Source organism: Pogona vitticeps, chromosome 1, assembly GCF_051106095.1.
Source record: "Pogona vitticeps strain Pit_001003342236 chromosome 1, PviZW2.1, whole genome shotgun sequence".
Classification (NCBI taxonomy): domain Eukaryota; kingdom Metazoa; phylum Chordata; class Lepidosauria; order Squamata; family Agamidae; genus Pogona; species Pogona vitticeps.
This window is the reverse complement of record NC_135783.1, coordinates 251232385-251255462: the sequence shown is the minus strand read 5'-3', so window position 1 is coordinate 251255462 and position 23078 is coordinate 251232385. Positions and strand designations below refer to the sequence as shown.

The 23078-nt window shown below is 40.8% G+C and overlaps 1 protein-coding gene across 44 annotated transcripts in view; it reads left to right on the top strand.

Moving 5' to 3' along the window:
* The window catches only part of PPP6R3 (protein phosphatase 6 regulatory subunit 3), a 79862-nt gene extending 57224 nt beyond the window's left edge, over positions 1–22638 (top strand). For 16 of the 44 annotated variants that reach the window (XM_078383618.1, XM_078383610.1, XM_078383613.1 and 13 more), the window contains 10 exons: positions 824–921; positions 4094–4148; positions 7360–7490; positions 7770–7888; positions 9371–9521; positions 10541–10647; positions 11775–11925; positions 16040–16057; positions 16360–16479; positions 21158–22638. In XM_078383618.1, coding sequence (XP_078239744.1) covers positions 824–921; positions 4094–4148; positions 7360–7490; positions 7770–7888; positions 9371–9521; positions 10541–10647; positions 11775–11925; positions 16040–16057; positions 16360–16479; positions 21158–21209 — 1002 coding nt within the window. In that variant the 3' untranslated portion in view covers positions 21210–22638. Of the gene's footprint in view, positions 1–823; positions 922–4093; positions 4149–7359; positions 7491–7769; positions 7889–9370; positions 9522–10540; positions 10648–11774; positions 11926–13644; positions 13882–16039; positions 16058–16359; positions 16480–21157 lie in introns of those variants that run through there. The other 28 variants (XM_072985594.2, XM_078383627.1, XM_078383617.1 and 25 more) reach the window with 8 other exon arrangements.
* Positions 22639–23078: the final 440 nt, after the last annotated feature.

Genomic DNA, 23078 nt, shown 5'->3' with positions numbered 1-23078 from the left:
AACTCAACTTGTGTACCCAAGCATGAGGAAAAACCCATTTCATTTTTTGAGAGGGTGCCACCTTAGTTTGTCTGGAATTCTAGAAGGAGGCCCTCTTCTCCTTCCTTTGCTTGGCTGTAAGTTACTCCTGGCCATCAAAGCTTTTCCCATTTATACTATGACAGTGTGTCAGACCTGGTTCTAGCTCTTCTGATGACAGCTAGGAAGTTAAACTAGATCATTTTTATCTAAGGGCTACACAGTGGTGCAATATTTCTGATCCCCCCCCCCGTGTGCTAGGCAGAGAATGAAAGTGTTGCCTCAAATGTTTATCAGATTCCATAAACTGGTGGATGATGTTATTAGTTACAACCACTGAAAAGAATGAATCATCTTCATACTTTTTTGAAGATGTACTAGTGGACTCAGCATTCTTAAGGATTACTTTGAAAATACTGCCCCCAAAATAAACATAATTGTTACTGTTGCTTGTTTAAAAGGTTTCCCTATACCTTTCCCCCTAAGTGTACAAGGAGTCACTTTTCTCATCCTTAAATCCAGGGCCTGCTATAATTCATATCACACTACTACTTTCCACTTCTAAAAGACTGGCTTGAAGCCAGAATCAATTCTCACTCAGCTGATTATCGAACATTTGCTGTAGCCATTCCCCCCAGTTTTCAGACATCTAATACTTCAAAGTATTTTGTTATAAACAGGTTTCCCCCATATAGATATTTATGTGTGTACTTTAGCAAACATATTTCTGGAGCAAAATGGGCAAATCGTACTTAGACTATTATTAGAATCATTATATCACTGTCGTTGGTCCTGGGGTTGCCAGGCCTTTTCTGATTATCAGATGCAACAAATGACGTCCAATTTTATTGACCAGTTTGGCTTCAACGATGAGAAGTTTGCTGATCAGGATGATATTGGCAAGTGAGTATACTTTTACTTACTGGCTGCCTTTTGTTTTCCACTTGTTTGTGTTGCAGTGTTCAGTAGCTGTCTCTTTAGTGATAGCAAGTTTTGTGTAGTCATTTTTGTTCAGTTTCTACTGATACATTGTGCCCACTCTAGAGAAAATATTTAGCTTAATATGTTTTGTATGTTAACACCAGTATCCCTAGTACTTTTTTGTGCAAAATCTTCTGACCCTCACTAAAACAATAAAAGTCTCACTGTGTAGATTATTCCTTCTGACATCCCATGATTCTGATCTGAAATACTGAGGCTTGGAATGCACCCGGCTTTTGTTTGAAATTTTTCATAGGAGCCTTGAACATAAAACAAAACAATTTCTTTGTGATGCTTGCTGTAACGGCCTCCTTCTACCTCACAAAGGAAGGTCGCTACGTCACTCCACTGTTACTCTTCTGGTAGTCTGCCACCAACCATCCCCTGCAATAAGTATCTTCAGGCCGGAATGGATTTCAAACAAAATAACTAAAGTTTATTGATTGGTACATTAAGATTGGTATAACAAATAAATCAGGTAATCACATAAAGAAAGGCTCTAGCTCACACAGACTCATATCTCCACACAATCTGATCACTATCTCATCTCAACACTCACAGATCCTGATCTGCCCTCACACACATTCACACCCCTATATATCCCAGCTCCTCCCCCTGATGTCCCGCCTTCCGACCACCATTGGATGTTAACACTCCAGCCTAAACCTTGAAGGACAGGTGACATCATAGCTGTTTGTAACACTTGCTTCTTTATAATAGTACCATGAAACAATACTATTCTGGGGAATTCTCTTTTTTGGGCACCAGCTCAGTTCATTCATTTTTTAAATAATTGGAAATAAATATTTGTGATCCATTTAGAGATGACTGTACCACCAATATGGTCCCTTCCAGGTGCTTTAGACCGCAATTCCCATCAGCCCCAGCCATTATGAGTAATAATCAGGAATTATGGGAGTTGTCATCCTGAAACAACTAAGGCGAACATGGTTGAGGAATTGTGATTTAGAGCAGTGGTTCTTAACCTTTGTTACTCGGATGCTTTTGAACTGCAACTCCCAGAAACCCCAGTCAGCACAGTTGATGGTGAAGGCTTCTGGGAGTTGCAGTCCAAAACTCCTGAGTAACCCAAGGTTAAGAACCAGTGATTTAGAGCATCGTGCAGTTCAAAAATATAAATAAATCTAATCAGTGCAGCCAGTTCATTATATTTTTATGATGGTTGCTGATTAAATAAGAATTTAAGTCATAAATAAGTTATGTAATTAAAATTTAAAAAAACATGAATTGAGCTTTTCTCTGGGTGCAGCAAGCATATGCACTAGTTGTTTTGTTTTTGCAACTTTTTGTGCAGACAGTGGAGATATTTTTTCCAATATAACACAAAGAGTCTGGAAAAGAAAACTGATAGCTTAGTTAAGTATCTGGAAATAACAGACTGAAATCTTCCAGTTGCTTTTGTAACACTGGCTGATGCTCTGTTCCAGTTCATAATAGTTTGCTATGCTAGTTTTCAGTGTGATTATTTTTTAAACATTATCAGTTATATTTTTCTAAAGTCTATTTACCTTATTTGCTGTGAACTGTTACTTTCTAAATCATATTTTTTCATAGCTCTGTAAAAACAATGATTATGCATATCAGTATGCTTCTATGAATATGCAATAAGGTCAGCAACAAATAATGTATAAAATTCACTCAAAGCAAGGATACCTCAATTTGCAAATAAACAGTCGTTGAAATACTAATTTAAAAAAAACTGTAATTTAAGATGCTTAAAAAGATGCAGTAAGATTCAGACATTTTTTACAGAACCAGATTAAAATCATAATATAAAAGATTATGTTGCCTAAGATGTTAAACTCCCAAGCCACTCAGAGTGGTTGCATAGACCAGATGGGCAGTACATAAAGCAAATAAATAAATAAAATAAATATTGACAAGGTTGAGTTCTGTTATCTGGACTTTTAGTGAGACTCGGCATTATTCACCACCTGCATCTGGGTATTTTAATATTTTGTACTGCATAGTGGATTATGATCTAATGTGAATCACTAGTGTGGAAGTGTCTGATTTCCTGTTGCAGGTATTCACATACATTTACTCATCTGTCTCATAAAGCATTACTTCTATGAGAAAGCATTATGGCCTTGCTAACAGCAGGAAGTGCTCCAGACCTTCCTCTGAGAGCTTACAAGCAAATTTCCCAGAAAGATAAAGTTATTGCTTTGCATGCAGTTCTCACCATTATGTTTGGAATTGCATTCTTTTTCTATCCAAATATTTCTTCAGTAACCTACCATATTTTTCCGTGTGTAAGACGCCCCATGTATAAGATGCCCCCTACTTTTCTAACCCAAAATTTCTTTCTTTGCAAAAAGTGGAGGGGGAAGGCAGGGGTCAAAGCGCTTTGATCCTTCCCGCCCCCCACACTGCCATGTATAAAATGACCCTCATTTTTTCCTCTGGTTATTTTAGGAAAAATTGTCATTTTATACATGGAATAATACGGTAGGTGATTTTTCCCTGCAGTGCTGTAATATATTTGCTTTAAGCACTCATTGGCCATACTGTCCAATTTCTGGGGAATTTTCCCCCCCAGCATTAATACCTGTCATTTTCCTTGCCTTACCTGAGCCTGCCTCAAAGACTTTGTTTTCTCCATACTCATGTTGTTGAAGGCTTTCATATAGTAGCTAGTAGGCAAAGAGTTGTATACTTTGTGATCCTTACTTGTCTGCATATATTGCAGGCACATGCTTCTGTGAAGTGGAGTTCCTGGAGTTTGTAGACAATTTAAATAATGATGTTTCATGGATCTTCCACCTTAGGATTCTACATTGGTGCAGTCTTTGCGTTTATAACATGTGACATGACTCTGGGACATTCTTCCTAAGAGAGGAAGAAAGCGTTTTGTTAGTCAGACAAAATAGTAAACCTGGGGCAAGCATTGCAAGAAAATTAGTAGTCAAAGCTGTTTCTCTCAAATAGGGTTTCTATTAAAAAAGATTTCATGTTTCAGTCTCAGACGTCTAGCTATGAAATTTTATAAAGTGAAATATTTTAGGATACTTGTCAACTAGAATGCCACTTCTCTTCTGTTTTAGTGCATAAATCTGTACTTTGTTCACAGTGTTTCTTTTGATCGTGTGTCAGACATCAATTTTACCCTCAATACAAACGAAAGTGTAAGTATATTTTGCAACTAATTGTGAGCATGGAGGAGAGTATGTCAGAGTGAAAGAAGCTGTTCTTGACAGCAACCTTCCCTCTAAGCTGTGCTTGCATGCACGCAGCACTGCATCAATCCTACACAGCCGTATCAATGTTGTTGCCAGTTTGCTTCCAGTTGTGGGCGGAACCCTGCCTACGGGATGGGCAGAGTTCCACGCAGTGCTGGCAGAAATTAGAGGGAATATTGCTTGACAGTATTATCTGCTCTTTGGTGGAGTTCTTGAAGTTGAGGTAGGCAAGGATTAGAAAGGAAGAAGTACTGAATTTCTAAGGCATTGTATGAGGGGATAGGCAAGACCCACATTCCATTTTGGGAGCAGAGAGGCACAGAGACCTGGCAAATGTAATATCTTTTTTATCTGCTGCTAATATTAGGTAGAACATGTAGACTCCTGTTGATGGTTTCAAATGAAATGAAATATGCGAAGAAGAAAACAATATCCAATCATTCAGGGAAGGTTGGAGAGGAAGTTTCAGCAGAAAAGATTTAAGGGAATTTTGAGGGGTCATTTATCTAAGCCTTAGTAGTAATTAGACAGTAAATATATGGATTGAAGTGCATTGTGGGAACTTCTTCCTAGATAGTTCTTTGTGAGGACTGTGAACATTTTTAAGACATGTTCTAAAAATTTAGGAAGTATGTTTTGGGACAAATTCTGGTTGTGTTCGCTGTCACCCTTTTAGTATTGAAACTAGGAATGAGATTCTTGGATTTTTTTGGTCTACAAACCACATAATTCCCCATTCTGGGAGTTCTACCTCACAACAAACATCACACAGACACCTAAATGTGACTCACTTGAGAGAAAGGCTTTAAACTAGAAGGCATTGAAATGTAGCTCTTGTCTGGTTTCCTGTTCAGGAAGAAAACTCCCAGTTAACCCAGAGACAGGAACAGGAAGCTTGGATGGAACTAGGATTAGTTAGGTTTCAAAGGCATCCACTCAGGTGAGCCACATTTAAGTGTTCATTGGGTGGCTAACTACTTGTGGATGAGCTTTCTGTATGTAGCTAGGTAACTAGGCCACCATATGTGAAGCCTTGCTAGTATGAGAACCTGTATAAAATGGCATTTAGCACTGGATAGATGTTGAGAACATAAAAAGAGTATCAGTAGGCTCACAAATGAGGTAGCGGTGATTCTGGTTCAGAGATGCAGAGAGCTGAAATGACAGCAAAGATATACAAAACCTACGAACATGAGGATGATAGGGAACCTTTTGAGGCATGTAAATCTTGTAAATCAGGGTGGCATCCACAAACTTAGCAAGGTGTAGTTATTTTCCTGTGGAACTATGAGGTGCACTGAATTCCACAGCACTGCTTGCCACCTTGGATCCTAATCCTTGCTCTTGGCAGTGATGAATGGAGTGGTGGAATTGTGATTTCTCTACTTAGTCCCTTCATGCCCATCCATCACTAGGACCACTGGCAGCTGGGACAGCAAAAGGGGAGGACCAGGCCTGCTTCTGCAACTCTGGTTCTAACTCCACACCAGCCGTGGTGCTCAGACCTTAAGGCTCCCCCACACTTTCTAAACCGTGAAGCTCTGTTCCTTAAACAGGAGCTTAAACAGAGATTGGATGGCCACATATCAAGGACATTTAGGTGGGGATTCTCGGCTTTGTCAGGCTTTGTCAGGAGACTGGGCGCAATCACCTCTGCAGTCCCTTCCTGCTGTAGTCTTCTGCGATTCTGTAACATGTCTGTCTGACTGTCAGGCAAAACTCCCAGAATGGAGAATCACAGCATTTATAGCTCCCCCTGCATCTGAAAATACCATCCCTAATTGTGTGTGAGTATAAAGGACATTATCTTTTAGAGTTTTCCAGCTATCTGTTGGTTTCATGGCTGTCAGCTGTATCAAGTTCTAATTCTCATGTATAGGAAGAAAGACAGCTACTCCAGTGTAGCAGAGAAAGTCAGCTGACAACCCACAGTTTACATGCAGTCTATTCTCTTTTTTAAAATTCTTGGCCATTGGACCACTCTTTTTGTCTGACCAGAAATGTCACACAAGCTCCTGCTAGGAACCTACAAATGAAGAAATGGTCCTTTGTCTCCCAGTCACAGGGCAACATGGGAAAGAGTTATATTTAGGACTAGGAAAAAGGTGTAACGATACTGCTTTTTTTTTTTTTGCAAGTGTTCTTCCTAGAAAATAAAAGCCACTCTTGAGGCCTCCGTGTTGAAGGTGTTGCCTTCCCAGAGATACTGAATAGTAAAATTGTGTGTAATTCTCCTTACATGTTTTTGGCCACATCGGCACTAGGCTGTGCAGCAGATTTCCCTTTCGAGTGTGGCAGAGGTGGGGGGGGATGACTTGCATCAACGTCTCTTTTATGTGTGTTCTCTTCCCTCTGACAAGCATGCTTGCAAGCCAAGAAGTTGAGAGCATCTCTCACACAACACTTCTTGACTTTTAGACCCTGATCTCTATGTATCTCTCCGTGGTCTTACTGGCTGAGATGGTGGGTTTGGGGAAGGGACTTGGTAGTGGGGTGGAATTTGGCTGCTGCCATCCTGAATAACCTGTCCAGAATGATTGTAGCACATCAGATGGCTTAGGAAGTAGGCCATTCTGTGGCTACAGATCATCGTCCATGTACTTCGGCGTCTATGCTGTGGTTAATTGCTATGTATCCTTGTACATTATAAAAAGTACTGAAGAGAGCCGGGCAGGGAGTTCCCATTGTTTTCTCTGCCATGCCATGTCCAGGGCAGTCTTTGACAGCAGTAAATGGGCAATGGGCCTGAGAAACATTTAAAGGCTTCTTTAAATAGGAGAAGCATAGAAAATTGCCACCAGATGAATTTTGCCTTGAGGCAGTAGTGGGCAAAGCATAGCCACAAAGGTATTGTTGGGCTGTGTCCTGTCATCCCTTAGTGAGTATCTTCAGTGGTGAGGAATGAGGAAGTTGCCGTATGTCCATGTCTGGAAGCCTGCTCCTTACTTCCATTTTCTATAAACCCTGAATATAACAGGACAATGGACATCTACAGATGTCTTCCTCTCCCTTTTAGTTTTCTTGATGGAGCCATTTTTTCTTTTTTCAGAGGTTACACCAAAAATTACTAGACATGCAAATGTAGTGTGTAGGAAGTCTAGCATTTGTGAATGATGATCTTAGTCTTTTTCATTGATTTGCGTCTAAAAAAATTTAGGGCAACATTGCTCTGTTTGAGGCATGCTGCAAGGAGAGAATACAGCAGTTTGATGATGGTGGTTCCGACGAGGAAGACATCTGGGAGGAGAAACATATTGCTTTTACTCCAGAATCTCAGAGAAGATCCAGGTAACTTCAAGATGGCAAAAAATGTGTGCTTTTACCCATAGACTGGCCCACCATTACTAAATTTGTGCAAAGTGCTGTGTGTGTGTGTGCACGTGTGCGTGTGTGCGTGCAATGGACAATTGAATATAGTACATATCAATGCTAATATATCACATCTAATCAGCATATATTGTACAACAGCATGGTTAATGTTCCTGTGCTGTTGTTGTTTTGACTGTGTGAAAAGCCAGTGATGATAATCTCTCTCTGTCTTTTTAAAATAAATGAATAAATAAAAAGCTCTGGCAGTACAGACAGTGAAGAGAGTACAGATTCTGAAGAAGAGGATGGAGCAAAGCAAGACTTGTTTGAGTCCAGCACCAATACAGAAGACAAGATGGAAGTGGATTTGAATGAAGGCAGGTGCTTTTTTTTTTTTTAAATTCCACTGCTTCGCAACCAGTCTGATAGGGCTACGGTCCCCAGTGCAGTAACTAGGTGTGGGACTTTTGGATTTTCTTTAGCAGCAATCCCTGGACATGATGCCTCTGGGAGAATGGCCTAAATTAGAAGGCTTTGAGCTTAGGTAGGCTGATTTCTGCACAATTTTCCTACTTCTGCCCCAGTGGCAGCTGGGAGCTTTCTTTCTGAGCAGGAAGCTTGAGCAGAGCTTGGCTAGCTAAGCCTTGAAACCTTCAAGTTTAGGCCTTTTTCCCAGGTGCATCACATCCAGATATTCATCAGGTGCCAGTAAGATAGGTAGAACTCCCAGAATGGAAACTGGTATTTGCAGTCCAGAAAATCCAAAAATCCCATTCCTAGAAGTAATTAATAGAAGGGACTGTGGGAAGCCATGATCTTGTTCAGAGATTCTCTCTCTTGCAAAGAAAAATCTTAACCATTTTTATCCTGCTACTAATGCAAGCAGCCATCTTGGATTAGTAGCTTATCCTGCTACTAATGCAATGCAACCTGGTTCACCTGATCAGTTCTGGATCCTTCAAAGAAATAAACAGGGTAGTTTGGACTTGACTCTGTTTTGGGATGAATTGACAGTGTAAACTGGAGTGGCAGCCTGGTGCTCTTCAGATACCTGTCATCTCAAAGTGTTGGCCACGATGCTTGGTACTTGTGTGAGTTGCAGTACAAATTGTCTGGAGGGCACCAGGTTGTCTCCCTGCCTTCACATGTAAGCCATAATGTGGTTATTTCCTAAAATACAGTATATTTTGGCACATGTTGTCTCTGTGATGAGCAAAAGTGTGTGGCTACAGTTTAAAATTAAGCAATATTAATTCTGAATCAAACTTTAGATGGGTTACAATAGAGTCAAGCTGCTGCGGATCATTTCTCTTTTAGGTGAATGATACAATCATCCTAAGATAGGCTGAGAAGGATCTGAAATGTTGCTTCCAGCTCTTCTAATCAATCAAAATGTGAGGGTTTGTCAATCTCTAGTTTGGAGAAATGAAAGCGTAGTGCATATTCCTCAGGTCTTTCCTGATAGTAACTGTGACAATGTAATGTACTAGTAGGATGACCTGTACAGGGCTTAGTTTAAGTGAAAAAGGAACTTCAGTGTTGCTCATTGTGTCTGCTATCTTGAAACAGAACCCAAATCATAGTCATGTTGCAGACTTACTATGAGTCCCAGATGTTTGCTCTAGAGCAGCGGTCCCCAACCTTTTGGGGACCGCGAACCGGTTGGGGGGATGGGCTCTGTGCGCGATGGTCGGGGTACCCCTGCGTGAGTGTGACACACCCATCGTGCATGCAAGGGGCGGGGGGCGGAGATCTGTCTCCGTGGCCCAGTTCCAGGAAGCCCACAGACCAGCACCAGGCCGTGGACCGGGGGCTGGGGACCCCTGCTCTAGAGAATATAACATACTGATTTTTTTCAGCACCCAACTGGTCAGCTACCTTCGATGTTCCAATGGAAACCACACACAGCACCAATTTGGATTCTGTTGGATCTGATGTTTGGAGCACAGAAGAATCAGTACCAGCAAAAGAAACTGGCTGGGCTTCCTTTTCAGACTTCACCTCTCTAAGGTGGGAAATGGAAATTATGCAGTGAATGAAATAGCTATGCTATGAATCATCCAGTTTTGTCTTGAGGTATTTTACTTTCAAGAGATTAACATTAAGTTGTGGTTTTGTGTGATACTTTTAAAGGGTTAATTTATAGTAGAATATTCTTAACCAAAGATGAAAAGACACTTCACATGGTGATGTTTTTCTCCAAGACAAAAAAAGTGTCCAGGTGAACAGTTAGCAAAACATAGCACTAGACCTATTCCACTTATTTGTTTGGGAGGTGTCAGCAGGAGAAAACAAGTAACACAAATAATCCAGCAGCCCTTTTTTCTCTTGTGCAAATGAAACATTTCACATGGAAGCTTGTGTACCATACTCCACCTGCAAAGTAGAATGAAAGAGCCCCAAAACCAAATCCTCTTTCTCTTCCTGTCCCACAGTTCAGTCTATTGCATTGTATTTTTTTCAGTCCCAGGCTAGTTTTCTGGTTTAATCCCACATTAAAATATTTCTGGTTTTTGGTACTTTCTGTGTTAAAAATGGCTTGCTCATATTGGTATCATATGTGCTAAAATCAATCCTTTCCTTCCTGTCATAATTTCAAAGAGTAAAGTTGAAATAAATATGAAATGGATTGAAAGTATGAGATGGAGTGATTCCAGAAAGGAAGTGACAGGTTTGAGTTTACAAGAGCTGAGTATGGCCGTTGAGGACAGCACTTTTTGGAGCTCATTCATTCATAAGGACATAGGTTGGAAGCAACTTGATGGCAGAGTTGAAATACGCAGTTATTTTGCTTCAAAATGTGTTATTTCCAGTAGAGTCTAAGACACATGACTGTGTTCTGTTTCCTCTTACTTACCTTTCTTGAGCGCAGATGTATCTTACACCATAACTCCAAGGTTGTCATCACAAATGTTGAGATATAACTTCTCTTGATAAGGAATATACAGTCTTTATTTTTTTACTTTACCACTTGTCTAAAAGTACCTGACATTAAATAGCTCTGAAATTCTTCCATTTTGTTTTTAAAGTTCAAAAGAATCATTAAGAAGTAATTCACCTGTGGAGATGGAAACCAGCACAGAACCCATGGATCCTCTGAGTGCAAATGTAGCTGCACTTGCAACTCAGCCAGAAGGTAAGAGTACAGTGGACCCTCAACGTACGGAATTAATCCGTATTGAAATGGTGGCTGTAGGTCGAATATGCATTTCCCATAGGAATACATTGAAAACCATTTAATCTGTAACCGGCCCAAGAAAACTCCACCCACACGCAAAAAATGAAGGGGAAAAAAAGACCTTACCTTTCCAAAGCCTTCCAGGGGTCCCCCGCCACCGCCATAGCTGCTCTCCGAGGGCTTCCCCGCCGCTGTCGGAGGCGTCTTGGAGGTCCCCCACCGACGCAGGCTTTCCCAGGGTGGACCGGGCCTACCAGGGGAAGCCCTCCCCTGGTAGGCCTACTCCACCCTGGGAAAGCCACCGGGGGCGGGGGACCTCCAAGAGGACTCCCATGGTGTCAGAGAAGCCCTGGAAGGCCTCCGGAGGCACAATTGGTGGCCTACGGACTGGAAGGGGGAGGCAGGGAAAGCGCCAAATTTGAATTTGTTGCTTTCCCCGCCTCCCCCTTCCGATCCGTAGGTTGGTCCTCCAGCCACAAGTCGATTGGAAATTTTGTGGCCGGAGAAGTCCATACCTGGAAAAGTATGTACATCGAGCCGTGCGTATGTCGAGGGTCCACTGTATTGAAATAATGAAGAAATACATTTCACTTCCACTAGGGAAGCCTTGTTTTGCCACCCAGAACTATAGAATTTGGCACTCTGCCATCCTGCTGAATTTCTTCCATGCTGCACAGCTAATGAGTGGTCATGTGGCCATTGAAACTGACATGGCTTCAGATGTGATGACATCAGTATTTTTATGGGTCCAGGTTGTGAAATAGACTGAAAACATGATTGTTATGGGCTGGGCATAATTTTTTTAAAAAAGGTATTGTCATCAGTTGCATACTTGCATCTTGTGAATAATGAATAGCTGCAGAAAATGGCAAAAATGCATATATAGTTCAATCGTAAAACACCCAAATTGTTGCAGTTCTTTTTCAACTATTACGTTGACATGGTCATTGTTCTTGCTTGAAATGATATTTGCTTATTAAGTTTATCGATGTTAGATTTATTGCTCTGGGATCCTCTCTGCTCTGGTTAAAGTACTTTAAAAGCAGTTGTTAGATAAATATTTAAATTAGTCTGGTTCTTTCTAGTTGCAGGAAGTGTTGCAATGGAAGCTGGCTCTGATGGAGAAGAAGAAGTCGAAAGTGCAGATAAGGTGACTGAGACAGTAATGAACGGCAGCATGAAGGAAACCCTTAGCCTTACTGTCGATGCTAAAACTGAAACGGCTGTCTTCAAAAGGTGAGAAAACAAACTCTGCTTTGAGCCAGTGTGATGAAGACACAAACTTTACAATGTAGACATAGCATTCCTTCTTCTTTGTGGTCTCTGTGAATGCACACTAATGGGTTAATTTGCGCCTGCTCAGGCACATGGTGCTGGGACTTCTCACATGCTGGCTATAACCCCACCCCGGCACCGAGTGCTTGAGCATGTGGGAGGTCCTGATACCATGTGCTTGAGCTCTCGAAGATTCCAAGGCTGCTCTGCGCAGGTGCAGATTAACCCATTAGTGTGCATTCATTAGTATGAATTCACAGATGACCACTCGAAGAAACAGTTACAGGTAGGTAACCTCTTTTTTCATTTAGGAAACATTTAAATTGTGGATGAAACAGGCTCTATCAGTCATTATTGTCCAGTTAGGAGGAAAGAGAAAATTGTAGGAGTGGCTAAACTCTTGAAGGCAGAACGGATTAGGGGAGTGATAGGGTTTTTTTGTTTTTTTGTTTTTGAGTGGTACACTATACAGAGTCCAATGGGCAGAGAGATTGCCAGCTCCCTGATCTTTTACAGACTCTTGGGGCTTAGCCCCTCCCACCCATTTTCTCTTGTCTTCTCCATGGGAACAAAATGGCCAATGGAGCCTTCATTCCTCACCTGTGAGTAACTGAAAATTCCTATGAAGATTTCTGATTTCTTGGCTAAAGCCCCCAGTATTTTTGCTGGGGGAATTCCTGTTGAAATTTGGAGGCTGAGGTCCAAGAAAAATGGAAGTCCCATGTCTGAATATTTGCATTGGAATTTTCATGGTGTTTTGAAAATGCTCCACAAATATCCCCTCAGATTTTTTACGTTAGAATCTATCTGCTGTCCTTCAAAGTGGCCCTTTCAGTTGCTGTTATCAGAGGAAGAAGCATTTCAAAACTAAGATACGTTCTATTGAGCATCTCTTTTCCTAGTTTTTTAATAACAAGGTTGCCCTTAAGTCACCAGAGTCTGAAGGAAAAACAAAAATGGTTGTGGGTTTTTTGGGCTCTTTGGCCGTGTTCTGAAGGTTGTTCTTCCTAATGTTTCACCAGTCGCTGTGGCCGGCATCTTCAGAGGACAGCACTCTGTCCTCTGAAGGACAGACTAGAGCACAGAGCACTGTCCTCTGAAGATGCTGGCCACAGAGACTGGCGAAACCTTAGGAAGAACAACCTTCAGAACACGGCCAAAGAGCCCGAAAAACCCACAACAACCATTAGATCCCGGCCGCGAAAGTCTTTGCAAATACAACGAAAAACAAGAACTTGATCTGCAAAGGTATATATCACATACATAGACAGTTTTATTAAAATCAAGGCCTCTTTTCATTTTATATAAGGCTAATTCCACTATACTTTGGTGGGTCAAGACGCGAATCTTCTGATATTTGAGGTGCAAAGATTACTGGCTCCGACAGAGATTGTTCCTATATGGGTTATTCTGAAAGAAATGGGTGTGCCTCAGCACCTGATTGTCCTGATGCATCCTTTGTAGACAAGAAGCTACTGTTGGGACAGAATATGGAGAGAGAGAATGGTTTCTTTATAAGCAAAGATGTCAGACATGGATGCATTTTATCCTCATGCTTGTTCAGTCTGTACATAGAACATACACAGAAAGCCAGACTACAGTCAGATGAAGTATGAGTGAAAATTGGTAGAAGAAATATTAATAATTTAAGATACGCATATGACACTATCTTACTGGCAGAAAGCAAGAATGGCTTGAGATGACTTCTGATGAAATTGGAAGAAAAAGATGCCAAAGCAGGATTGCAGTTGAACATTGAAAAGACCAAAATCATGATTGCAGAAGACGTTGACAATGAAGAAATTGAAATAGAGATTTTGTGTATCTTGGTTCATTCATCAATCCACATAGAGACTGCAGTCAAGAAATCAAAAGACTGAGACTCAGAAGGGCAACAGCGAAGGAATTAGAAAAGATCATCAAGTGTGTGTTCCTAGAGACCAAGAGAAGAGATCATCCACACTCTTGTATTTCTGGTCACCATGTATGGATGTGGAAGCTGGACAATAAGGAAAGGTAACTGGAAGAAATTTGATTAATTTTAAATGTACTGGAGGAGACCTTTGTGAATACTCTGGAGTGCCAGAGAGACAAACAAGTGGGTCCTAGATCTAATCAAACCTGAACTATCTCTGGAGTGCTGAAATTGAGACTGTTCTACTTAGAGTACATCACAAGAAGGCAAGATTTGCTGCAAAAGACAGTAATGCTGGGAAAAGTTGAAAGTAGGAGGAAATAAAGGCAAATATGAGATGGATTGAATCTCTAAAGGAAGCCTCAGGCTTGAATTTGCAAGAGCTGAGCAGGGATAGGATATTGTGGAGATCACTTATTCATAGGGTTTCCATAAGTTGGAAGTAACTTGATGGCACACAACAACAACAGTAACAACAACATACAGGTTAGATCAGCAGTGCTCTACTGGAAGAGAGAGATTGGGCAGCAAACTGATCTTCACTGTTCAGGATGACAGGGAAGGTTCCCTTTGTTTCCATGGATGCTGTATTGGGAAGAAGGCTACTTTAAGATGGTTCTCTACTTCCCCACCTCTAACCACTTATGTGGCCCAGATAGTGGGTTCACCCAAGAATATACTCGAATGACTGACCTACATTCCTCTGTGAACCTCCACCAATAAAGGAACATTGGAGTTGCCATGAATGTTTCTTCATCTCATGAAGGGGAGATAACCTTCTCCAAAGCCTGTCCTGCTTTGTTTAGGGTAGGGTGGGGTGGCCAGTCCTGGCTTCCAAAGCATCACATTGGAATACTTAAAATGCTCGAGACTGCGTTCTGTCCTGGATTTTTAGGAAAGGCCTATAGGTTATCAGCAGAGTTTGCATTTACCTTGAAAACATTCCCGGTTCAATCAGTGGGATCACATGGTAAAGCTGGGAAAAGTTCTTTTCTGAAACATGGAGAACTGTCGTCTGTTCATGGACCAGTAGTCAGCTCAACTGATGAGTTTGCGACCTGGAATAAGTCAATTTCCTGTTTTCTTCCTTCTCTGCTGTAATAGTTCTACAGATTATTTTGATTCTGAAAAGTGGCTGTCTCAGCTTTGCTGCATACCCACAGTTATGTGGATTCTCTTCCACATAAAAGGGACAAAATGTGGCTAATTTGCATAAGCTGGTACAGCAGGTTGTAAGAAAAATTCTACTCCAAATGCCCCTTGTCTATCAAACATAGGAAACACTGGTGGTGTGGCCAATATTCCTGTCTTCACAGTTGCATTGATCAGGGGTATTCTTTCTTTTGTCAAAAGGATGTTCTTGAAAAAAACAAGTATTTTTGTGCTTAGCCAACTTACTGATGTGCTCTTCCTGTGTTTTTCTTTAACGGTATTAGACACTTATAAGAAGTGGCCATTAGATAAAGCATAGCCAGCCACTTGGATGATCATTTACAAAAGTTTGCATATGGGTGAATTGCACTGGTTTCTTTTTAGATATATACAAATAGTGACTCAGAAAGGTTGAAACACCTACCTGTGTTTTCTTAAATTTCTCAGAGTTGTATCCATTCCTTTCCTTTGGGAGGCTCAGAGAAGCTTGCCCCAGGATTCCTTATCTGCTCTCTGACATCCAAACTGAGGCTTCAGTCTCACAAAATAGTAGGTCAGCCAGTGAAAGTGTGTGTCCTAATTGACCACTTCAGATTGCAGAGGCTGGTGTCCTGCATTTGATGGTTCGTCTCTACAAAAACCTCACTTTCTCATTTTAAAAAGCTACCTTCCAAGGGTGATACGTACATGTGAGCCCTTATTTGCAGCCTGAATTGGACAGTCCAGACACAGATTTATTACTTCTTTGCTGTTTATGAGAAATAGGCCCAAAATTAGCTTAGGCAAAGCAGTGTAACAACATCATGTATCCACAGTCCATTCTCAACAACGGTGAAGACTAATTTAGCTAGAGCATTTGAATAAATAACATGAAATAAGCCACTACGCATTGGGTTGCTGCGTAAATAAAGCTAATGCCGAGGACTATTTTTTGATAGAAAAACCTTGATGTTTTTTTTATATTCCTTTTCTGTTTTTTTCCCCCATCACCCCTCACTTTGGCTTCAGAGTGTTGAAATCCTATCGGTATGTACAGAAAAGGATAATGAATGTTTTTCACTTTGGGCACCATGTACATTCTTTACTTCTCTTTATACTATTCTGTAATCTTACATCCTGCATTTTTTCCAGTCCAGTTCCTAAGTGAACATAAACTGATGCCAGTGATGAATGTGAACAGAACCCACAACCTTGTGCCTGTTTTCCATGTTTCAGTCATATGTCTAAAACCTATTTGCATGTGACCTTCCCCCCCAAACCCTCCCACAAATGCATGACAGTGCAGATCTGTAAAGCATAAATGAAACTGTAACCTGTTCCTTCATTAGTGAGGAAGGAAAATTGTCTACCTCGCAAGATTCTTCTTGTAAATATGTGGTGGAGAACACAGAAGCTGGAGAAGAAAATCCTGTCACTCCACAGCCTGCTTGTAGCAGTCTGGAGCAGAGGTAGGTTTTTATCACTATTTCACATCCTGTTTAGTTTCCCTAACTGATTTATTTGCGAGTTTGTTCATTCAAGGCATTTATACTTAGCGGTTTAGATAGAAAGGCTCTCAGCATGGCTTACAAATTAAGAAAAGCAAGTTATCTAAAGAAATATGAACCAAAAAGGGAAATGGAATGGGTGGAATGAAAACAAGAGAAGGTCAATACAACTTAAGGCTATATCTGCTATCAGTACTTAATATTACATGCACTTTACAGTAGCACGCTACATATCAAACACAATGTTGTACAGTATAAACGCTGATGCTTGCATACAAAATCATCCACAGTTTGGGACTGCTTTACTTGTTGGAGCATCTTTCCTCAAGGTTAACTACCCACCTCACCAGACCCTCCCAGGCCTTCCTATGGGTGGCCACTCCAAGGGAGGCCAGGAAATCAGCCAGAAGTGGCTGGGCCTTTTTTGCAGTGGCACCTACACTTTGGAACCAGCTGTTGGTGGAGCTGCACTACCTTCCCCTCCCTCCTAACATTCAAAAGGCTTCTGGAGACTTTTCTTTATAGAGAGAAGCCTGTCCTTATGCCTCCTGACCTCACATTTAGAAGATAATGCCTCTTCTGCTTTTAGTGGTTCATGTTCTTATTTGATTCAGGAGTTAATTCTAATGCCAATGTTTTATTATATTGTTAAACACCCAGGAAAATGCTATGCACTAATGGGGCTGTATATAAACAAACAAGCAAACATTGTAAAGCTGGTTATCACAACCAGCTGAAGTCACTGGTTTGGAGAACATATTTAAAACACTCATTGGAACCCAGTAGTCTGTTGCAGTGCACTTTCACAGAAGGCTACCTCCCCCTGCTCTGCTACCAGCCAGTTTACCCCCCAGTCTCTCCCTTTCACATTCTCTCTCTTTTTCTCACACCCACTTGGTATTTGTCACCTCACATACTCTCCCAAGCCATCTATCAGTTTCCTGATCCTGCTTGTGAAATTTGGATTGGAAGCACTTGTTTAGCTTTCGTCATCCTGTTAGGTAATGTGATAATTTCATCTTTCTTTCCAAGTTGCTGCTGTTTTATTCTTCTTAGTGATCTCTTGACATCAACCCATATAAGTCTGTGCCTGCAGACAGCCACTGTTTGGAGCCTTCCAGGTGGAGAGTTTTGGTGCAAGCGCCACCCTGTATCTACAGTGCACATGTTGGTGGACTGCTCTTCTGTTCAGCTTTGTCCACCAGAGCAGCACATATAGTAGGGCAGCTGATACTTTCAGGGCATTTGTGGTTTTGTCAGTTTACTTTTTCTTCTCAGATTTTTTCTTCCTCAGATTTGCCTAAGAAAAGGGTAAGACATGCCACAGTGCTGCTGAGATCAAAGAGGGGCAGGTATTCCCCAGTCATCTTCTATTAGGCATCATGCAGGCTCTGAGTCTCTTAGCTACACAGCTACCTCTCCTGATACCCAGCTACTTGGATCTCTATAGGAGATACAGAGATTCACAAAGAATATCGCACCTTTGTCATGCACACTCTGTATAAGGTTTACTGCAGAAAACACACTGTTAATGACAACTCTTGATACCATGACTATTGTTCCTAATCATGCTGTCTGTGTTAATACTGTAGAGATTACAGTAGAGTCTTTGTATCTGCCACTAAAAGTATGCAGTCTGAAAATATTTAAAATATTAAAAGAAAAAAATTACCAGAACTACTAGAGGGAGCCAAAATGGATTTGCTATTATCCATGGGTTTTGGCATTTGTGGTGGGAACTTGGGGGGGGGGAGGTCTTTACTGTACTCACAATCTTTTTGTTCTTGCCATCTTCTGTTTCCACTCCATATTAAGTACCATCACTCCAAGGCGCTCTCCATGTTCATAAAATTTTAACCTTGATTTCTCTGCACTCAGGCTAATAGCATTGAGGATGCAGCCTTCTGTAGGATAATTCAAATTATTCAAACTGCAAGAAAACCATCTACACATTGTTTCTACAATTATGCATGTTGGACCTTTTGCTCTTTCACCATGGATCACAATTTTGATCCAAATAGTTTTTTGCTATCTAAGGTTCTTCAATTCCCTGTTGGATAGAGGTTTATCATTCTCTTCCAGTTAAAGCTAATCAACTTTCATTATCAGCCTAGCTACCCTGCTTCCCTGAAAATAAGACCTAACCTAAAAATAAGCCCTAGTATGATTTTTCATGACTACACAAAAGCCTTTGACTGTGTGGACCACAGAAAACTATGGCACGTCCTTAAAGAAATGGGATTGCCTGACCACCTTATCTATCTCTTGAGAAATCTATATGTGGACAGGAAGCAACAGTTAGAACTGGATATGGAACAACTGGTTGGTTCAAAATTGGGAAAGGAGTACAACAAGGCTATATATTGTCTCCCTGTTTATTTATACAGTATGCAGAATACATTATACGAAAGTCAGAACTGGAGGAATCCCAAGCAGGAATTGAATTATGATTGCTGGAAGAAATATCAACACCCTCAGATATACAGATGATACCACTCAGATGGCAGAAAGTGAGGAGGAATTAAAGAACCTCTTAATGAGGGTGAAAGAGGAGAGCACCAAAAATGGTCTGAAGCTCAACATAAAAAAAAACCAAGATCATGGCCACTGGCAAATAGAAGGGGAAGATGTGGAGGCAGTGACAGATTTGACCTTCCTGGGCTCCATGATCAATGTAGATGGTGACAGCAGCCACGGAATTAAAAGACCCCTGCTTCTTGCGAGGAAAGCGATGACAAACCTAGGCAGCATCTTAAAAAGCAAAGACATCACCTTGTGGACAAAGGTCTTCATAGTCAAAGCTATAGTTTTTCCAGTAGCTATGAAGTGAGAGCTGGACCATAAAGAAGGCTGACTGCTGAAGAATGGAGGCTTTTGAATTGTGGTGCTGGCTTTTGAGAGTGCCCTGGATTGCAAGGAGATCAAACCTATCCATTCTAAAGGAAATCAACCCTGAGTGGTCACTGGAAGGACAGATCCTGAAGCTGAGGCTCCAGTACTTTGGCCATCTCATGAGAAGAGAAGACTCCCTGGAAAAGATCCTGATGTTGGGAAAGTATGAAGGCAAGAGGAGAAGGGGACGACAGAGGACGAGATGGTTGGACAGTGTCATCGAAGCAACCAACATGAATTTGACCCAACTCCAGGAGGCAGTGGAAGACAGGAGGGCCTGGCGTGCTCTGCTCCATGGGGTCACGAAGAGTCAGACACGGCTTAACAACTAAACAACAACATGATTTTTCAGGATGTTCATAATATAAGCCCTACTACAGAAATAAACCCCAGTTAAGTGAAACCCTGCCCTCCACCATCGTGTAGCAACCAGAAAATGATAACATGACTGTAAAATAAAACATCCCCTAAAAATAAGCCCTAATGAGTTTTTGGGAGCAAAAATTAATATAAGGCCCTGTCTTGTTTTCGGGTAAACATGGTAGCTAGCTTCACATTCCATACAACACTCTCTGCTCTTCAGGCTCCCAGAGGTCAGAAAGTTTCCATGCACGGTGGCACACAAATACCCAACTCCTGCTTTGCGGATTCCACTTTGAAGCCTCCCCCTATGCCTCACACAACTCAGGAAGCTTTTCAAATCACTGGACCCTTACCTCTTTGGAGTTGCTTCCAGGCAAAGTAACCTTCACACCATAAAAGAGAACTCTTTGCAGTTGGACAAAGCATATATACACTGAGACCCAGTAAAGTCATCCTCCATCTCTAATTCTAATGTCTAATTCTTATCAATATTTGTCTCAGCCTTTCCCCTCTCGTGGGGCAATGTTTTCCTAGTCTTTTCTCTACACATCTTCAGTTCTGTTGCAAAATCAGATGCCAAAAAAGTTTTAGCATATTATGTGCCTAGGACATCTCTGTATGGTAAATTTCTACAGCTTTTTGGTTCATTTATGCCCCGAGAAAGGATTGCCAGTTTCTTTGCAAAGCTTTGCCAAATGGATTGTGAAGATGATCATGGTGGTGTACAGACTGCTGAAATTCTGTTGCCAGCTGACCAGAGGAGCCACTCTGTCAGGGCAATGGCTACCCCCACTGTCTTCCTGCAGCAAGTTTCCCTAGTTGAATGGTGTCATACAGTGGTTTGGTCTCAACCCTTGTCCTTCCGCCTAAATTGCTGATTCAACCTCCTGCTCTCAGAGGGATGCTTTTATTGGGGATTGCTGGTCTCCCTGCAGTGTTCCAGTTAGAGGAAGTACCTGTCTCACCTGCCTTCCAGGTGCCCTGTTAGTGTTTGCCATTTTATGTGAATGAAGATACCACAAATGTAAAATAAGTTGTTTACCTGTAAGAGTCGTTTTTCAGCTGCCCACCTGTGCATTTACACAATCGGCTTTTCCTCCTCTCTTTAATATCTGTAGGTAGTTTGACATACAGCTACTGTATTGTCCAGTTTTGTTTTGTTTTTGAACCACTGAATGTGCTTTAGATAAGAATAGTGAGGTTGCCGCCAAAACTCCGTGTCTACAAATTTCCAAATTTGCACAGCCAATGACCTCTACAAATGAATGCACAGATGATTGCTCAAAGGAAAAAAACATTACTGTGAATGCTACAGCATGTACGCCAGTTATCTGCATTGATTGCATGAAAAAGCTAATCTTAAATCTTCCTTTTCATTCCCTAGGACTGATCAACAAACTCTAGTAGCAGAGACATCTGTCAATGGCCCTGTATGATATGTGATACTGACTGCTGTTGGCTGAAGAATATGAACTTAAATCCAAGGATTTGGATCTCCTGAGGATTTCACCTGGAGCTTATTGGAGCCAGTCACTGCTGCACTAATTTCACAAGGGATCAGGACCAGCAACATTTATATTCTAGATTTTAAGACATTGTACAGAAATTCATAAGTGTAAAAATTGCACATTGAAAAATACCAATAAATTTTTGCGTATGTTTATATTGTATTGTTCTAAATGATGGGTGGCTTGTGAAATAACATCTTGCTACCCAAGTACCAATAGTAGTGATACTATAGTTAAAATGGTTGTAAGAATAGTTTTATAAAAAAGTGAATACACAAATCTAATGTATTTGAGGCATAACTATTGACAATTAGTGACCAAAGTATTTAGCAGTTTCATTATTTTTCACCTCCCCCTCAAAAATAATGCTGATGCCCATGTTTCTTTCAGTTTGGCAAAAAAGAAAGTTCAGCTGCAGTGCCCTTTATATATTTTGGTTGCTTTAGATTTAAAACAATGATTTAAAAAGAAATTTGGTGTTCAACATTTTACAGCAGGCTTTCAATTGACAATTGTTTTCCTGTATTGTTTAAACCAGATAAAATGTAAGTCTGTTAGTAGAGATTTTAAGTATTTATTGCTACAACTTAGTTGACAAATTGATGTTACCGTAAAGCCATATGTTCTGTTAAATCTGTTTGCTTGAAAATACCTTACAGGTGAAACACTAGAATATTTTGAAGTGCACATGGCTTGTTGTGTATTTTTAAGTGATTCACCTACTTTTTTAACCCATTCACCAAGATGTACTTTAATTCAGAGCATTATAAAACTCAACATTTTGGAACAATCTTCGTATTTAAAACACTGTAATCCTTTCAACAAATCAACTAAACATAATGAAAATGCCCATGCTGCTCATGTAATTACAAGTCATGTGTTTTAAAGGTATAATATCTTTAAATATCGAAACTGGGCACTTGAGCATGTTAATTGTTATACTTTCACTGTTTTGATCTGTGTGAAGTTTTTCATTTGTAAGTTTTAAACCAGTTTTTTTTTCATAACTGGCTTGTGTATATATATATAGTGATTATGGAAACTAATTGTAATTTATAATTTTCTATGTTATGAAATTCCAACCGCCTTCTCAAAAAGAAGCAATATAATGTATATTGCCACATTGTCTGGTGGAAGGGTTAAAGTATTTCACCTCTTGCACTTTTAGATGCAAATCCATTTTTATTTCTTTAATAGAAATTTACTCTTTATTTTTACATCATTTGTTTTCCTGACCAGTATTTAAAAGCCAAAAGGAAACTCTAAACAATGGCCAATGACTTATTTTAGAAAGTGTCCCAAGCTATGTGCCTAATACTACATTGCATACAGAAATAAAAACAAATGTATACTGGTACTTTCTTCTTCCCTTATTCCTAACATCTCAAAACCAGTGTCTGTGTAAGAATCTCCAATTCTGTTCCAGATGACTGTTCAGCTGTAATCTGAGCACTATTCACATCTTACAGAGAAGGGTTAGAGGGGAGAGCAGAAGGGTGCTTCTTCAGCGTGGTCTTCTGTGAATGCACACAATGAAGGGTTAAGTCAGCGCCTGCGCGGGTCCCTCGGAACGTTCTCGAGCTCTGTAAAAGAAACATAATTAGGAGTGCCTATACTGCGCATGCTCCGCCCGCCCGAACCTCAGTTCCATTTCTCCGCCGTGTGAAGTGGTTCTTTCGGCTTGAGCTCTTACTGTTTTTCGCTTTTCTATCGTATTTTCGCGGATTGTCTGCTCGGATTTTTTACATTGGACTGTTACGGACATTCTTTAAGCCTTACGAATTGGTTCTGGTGCCT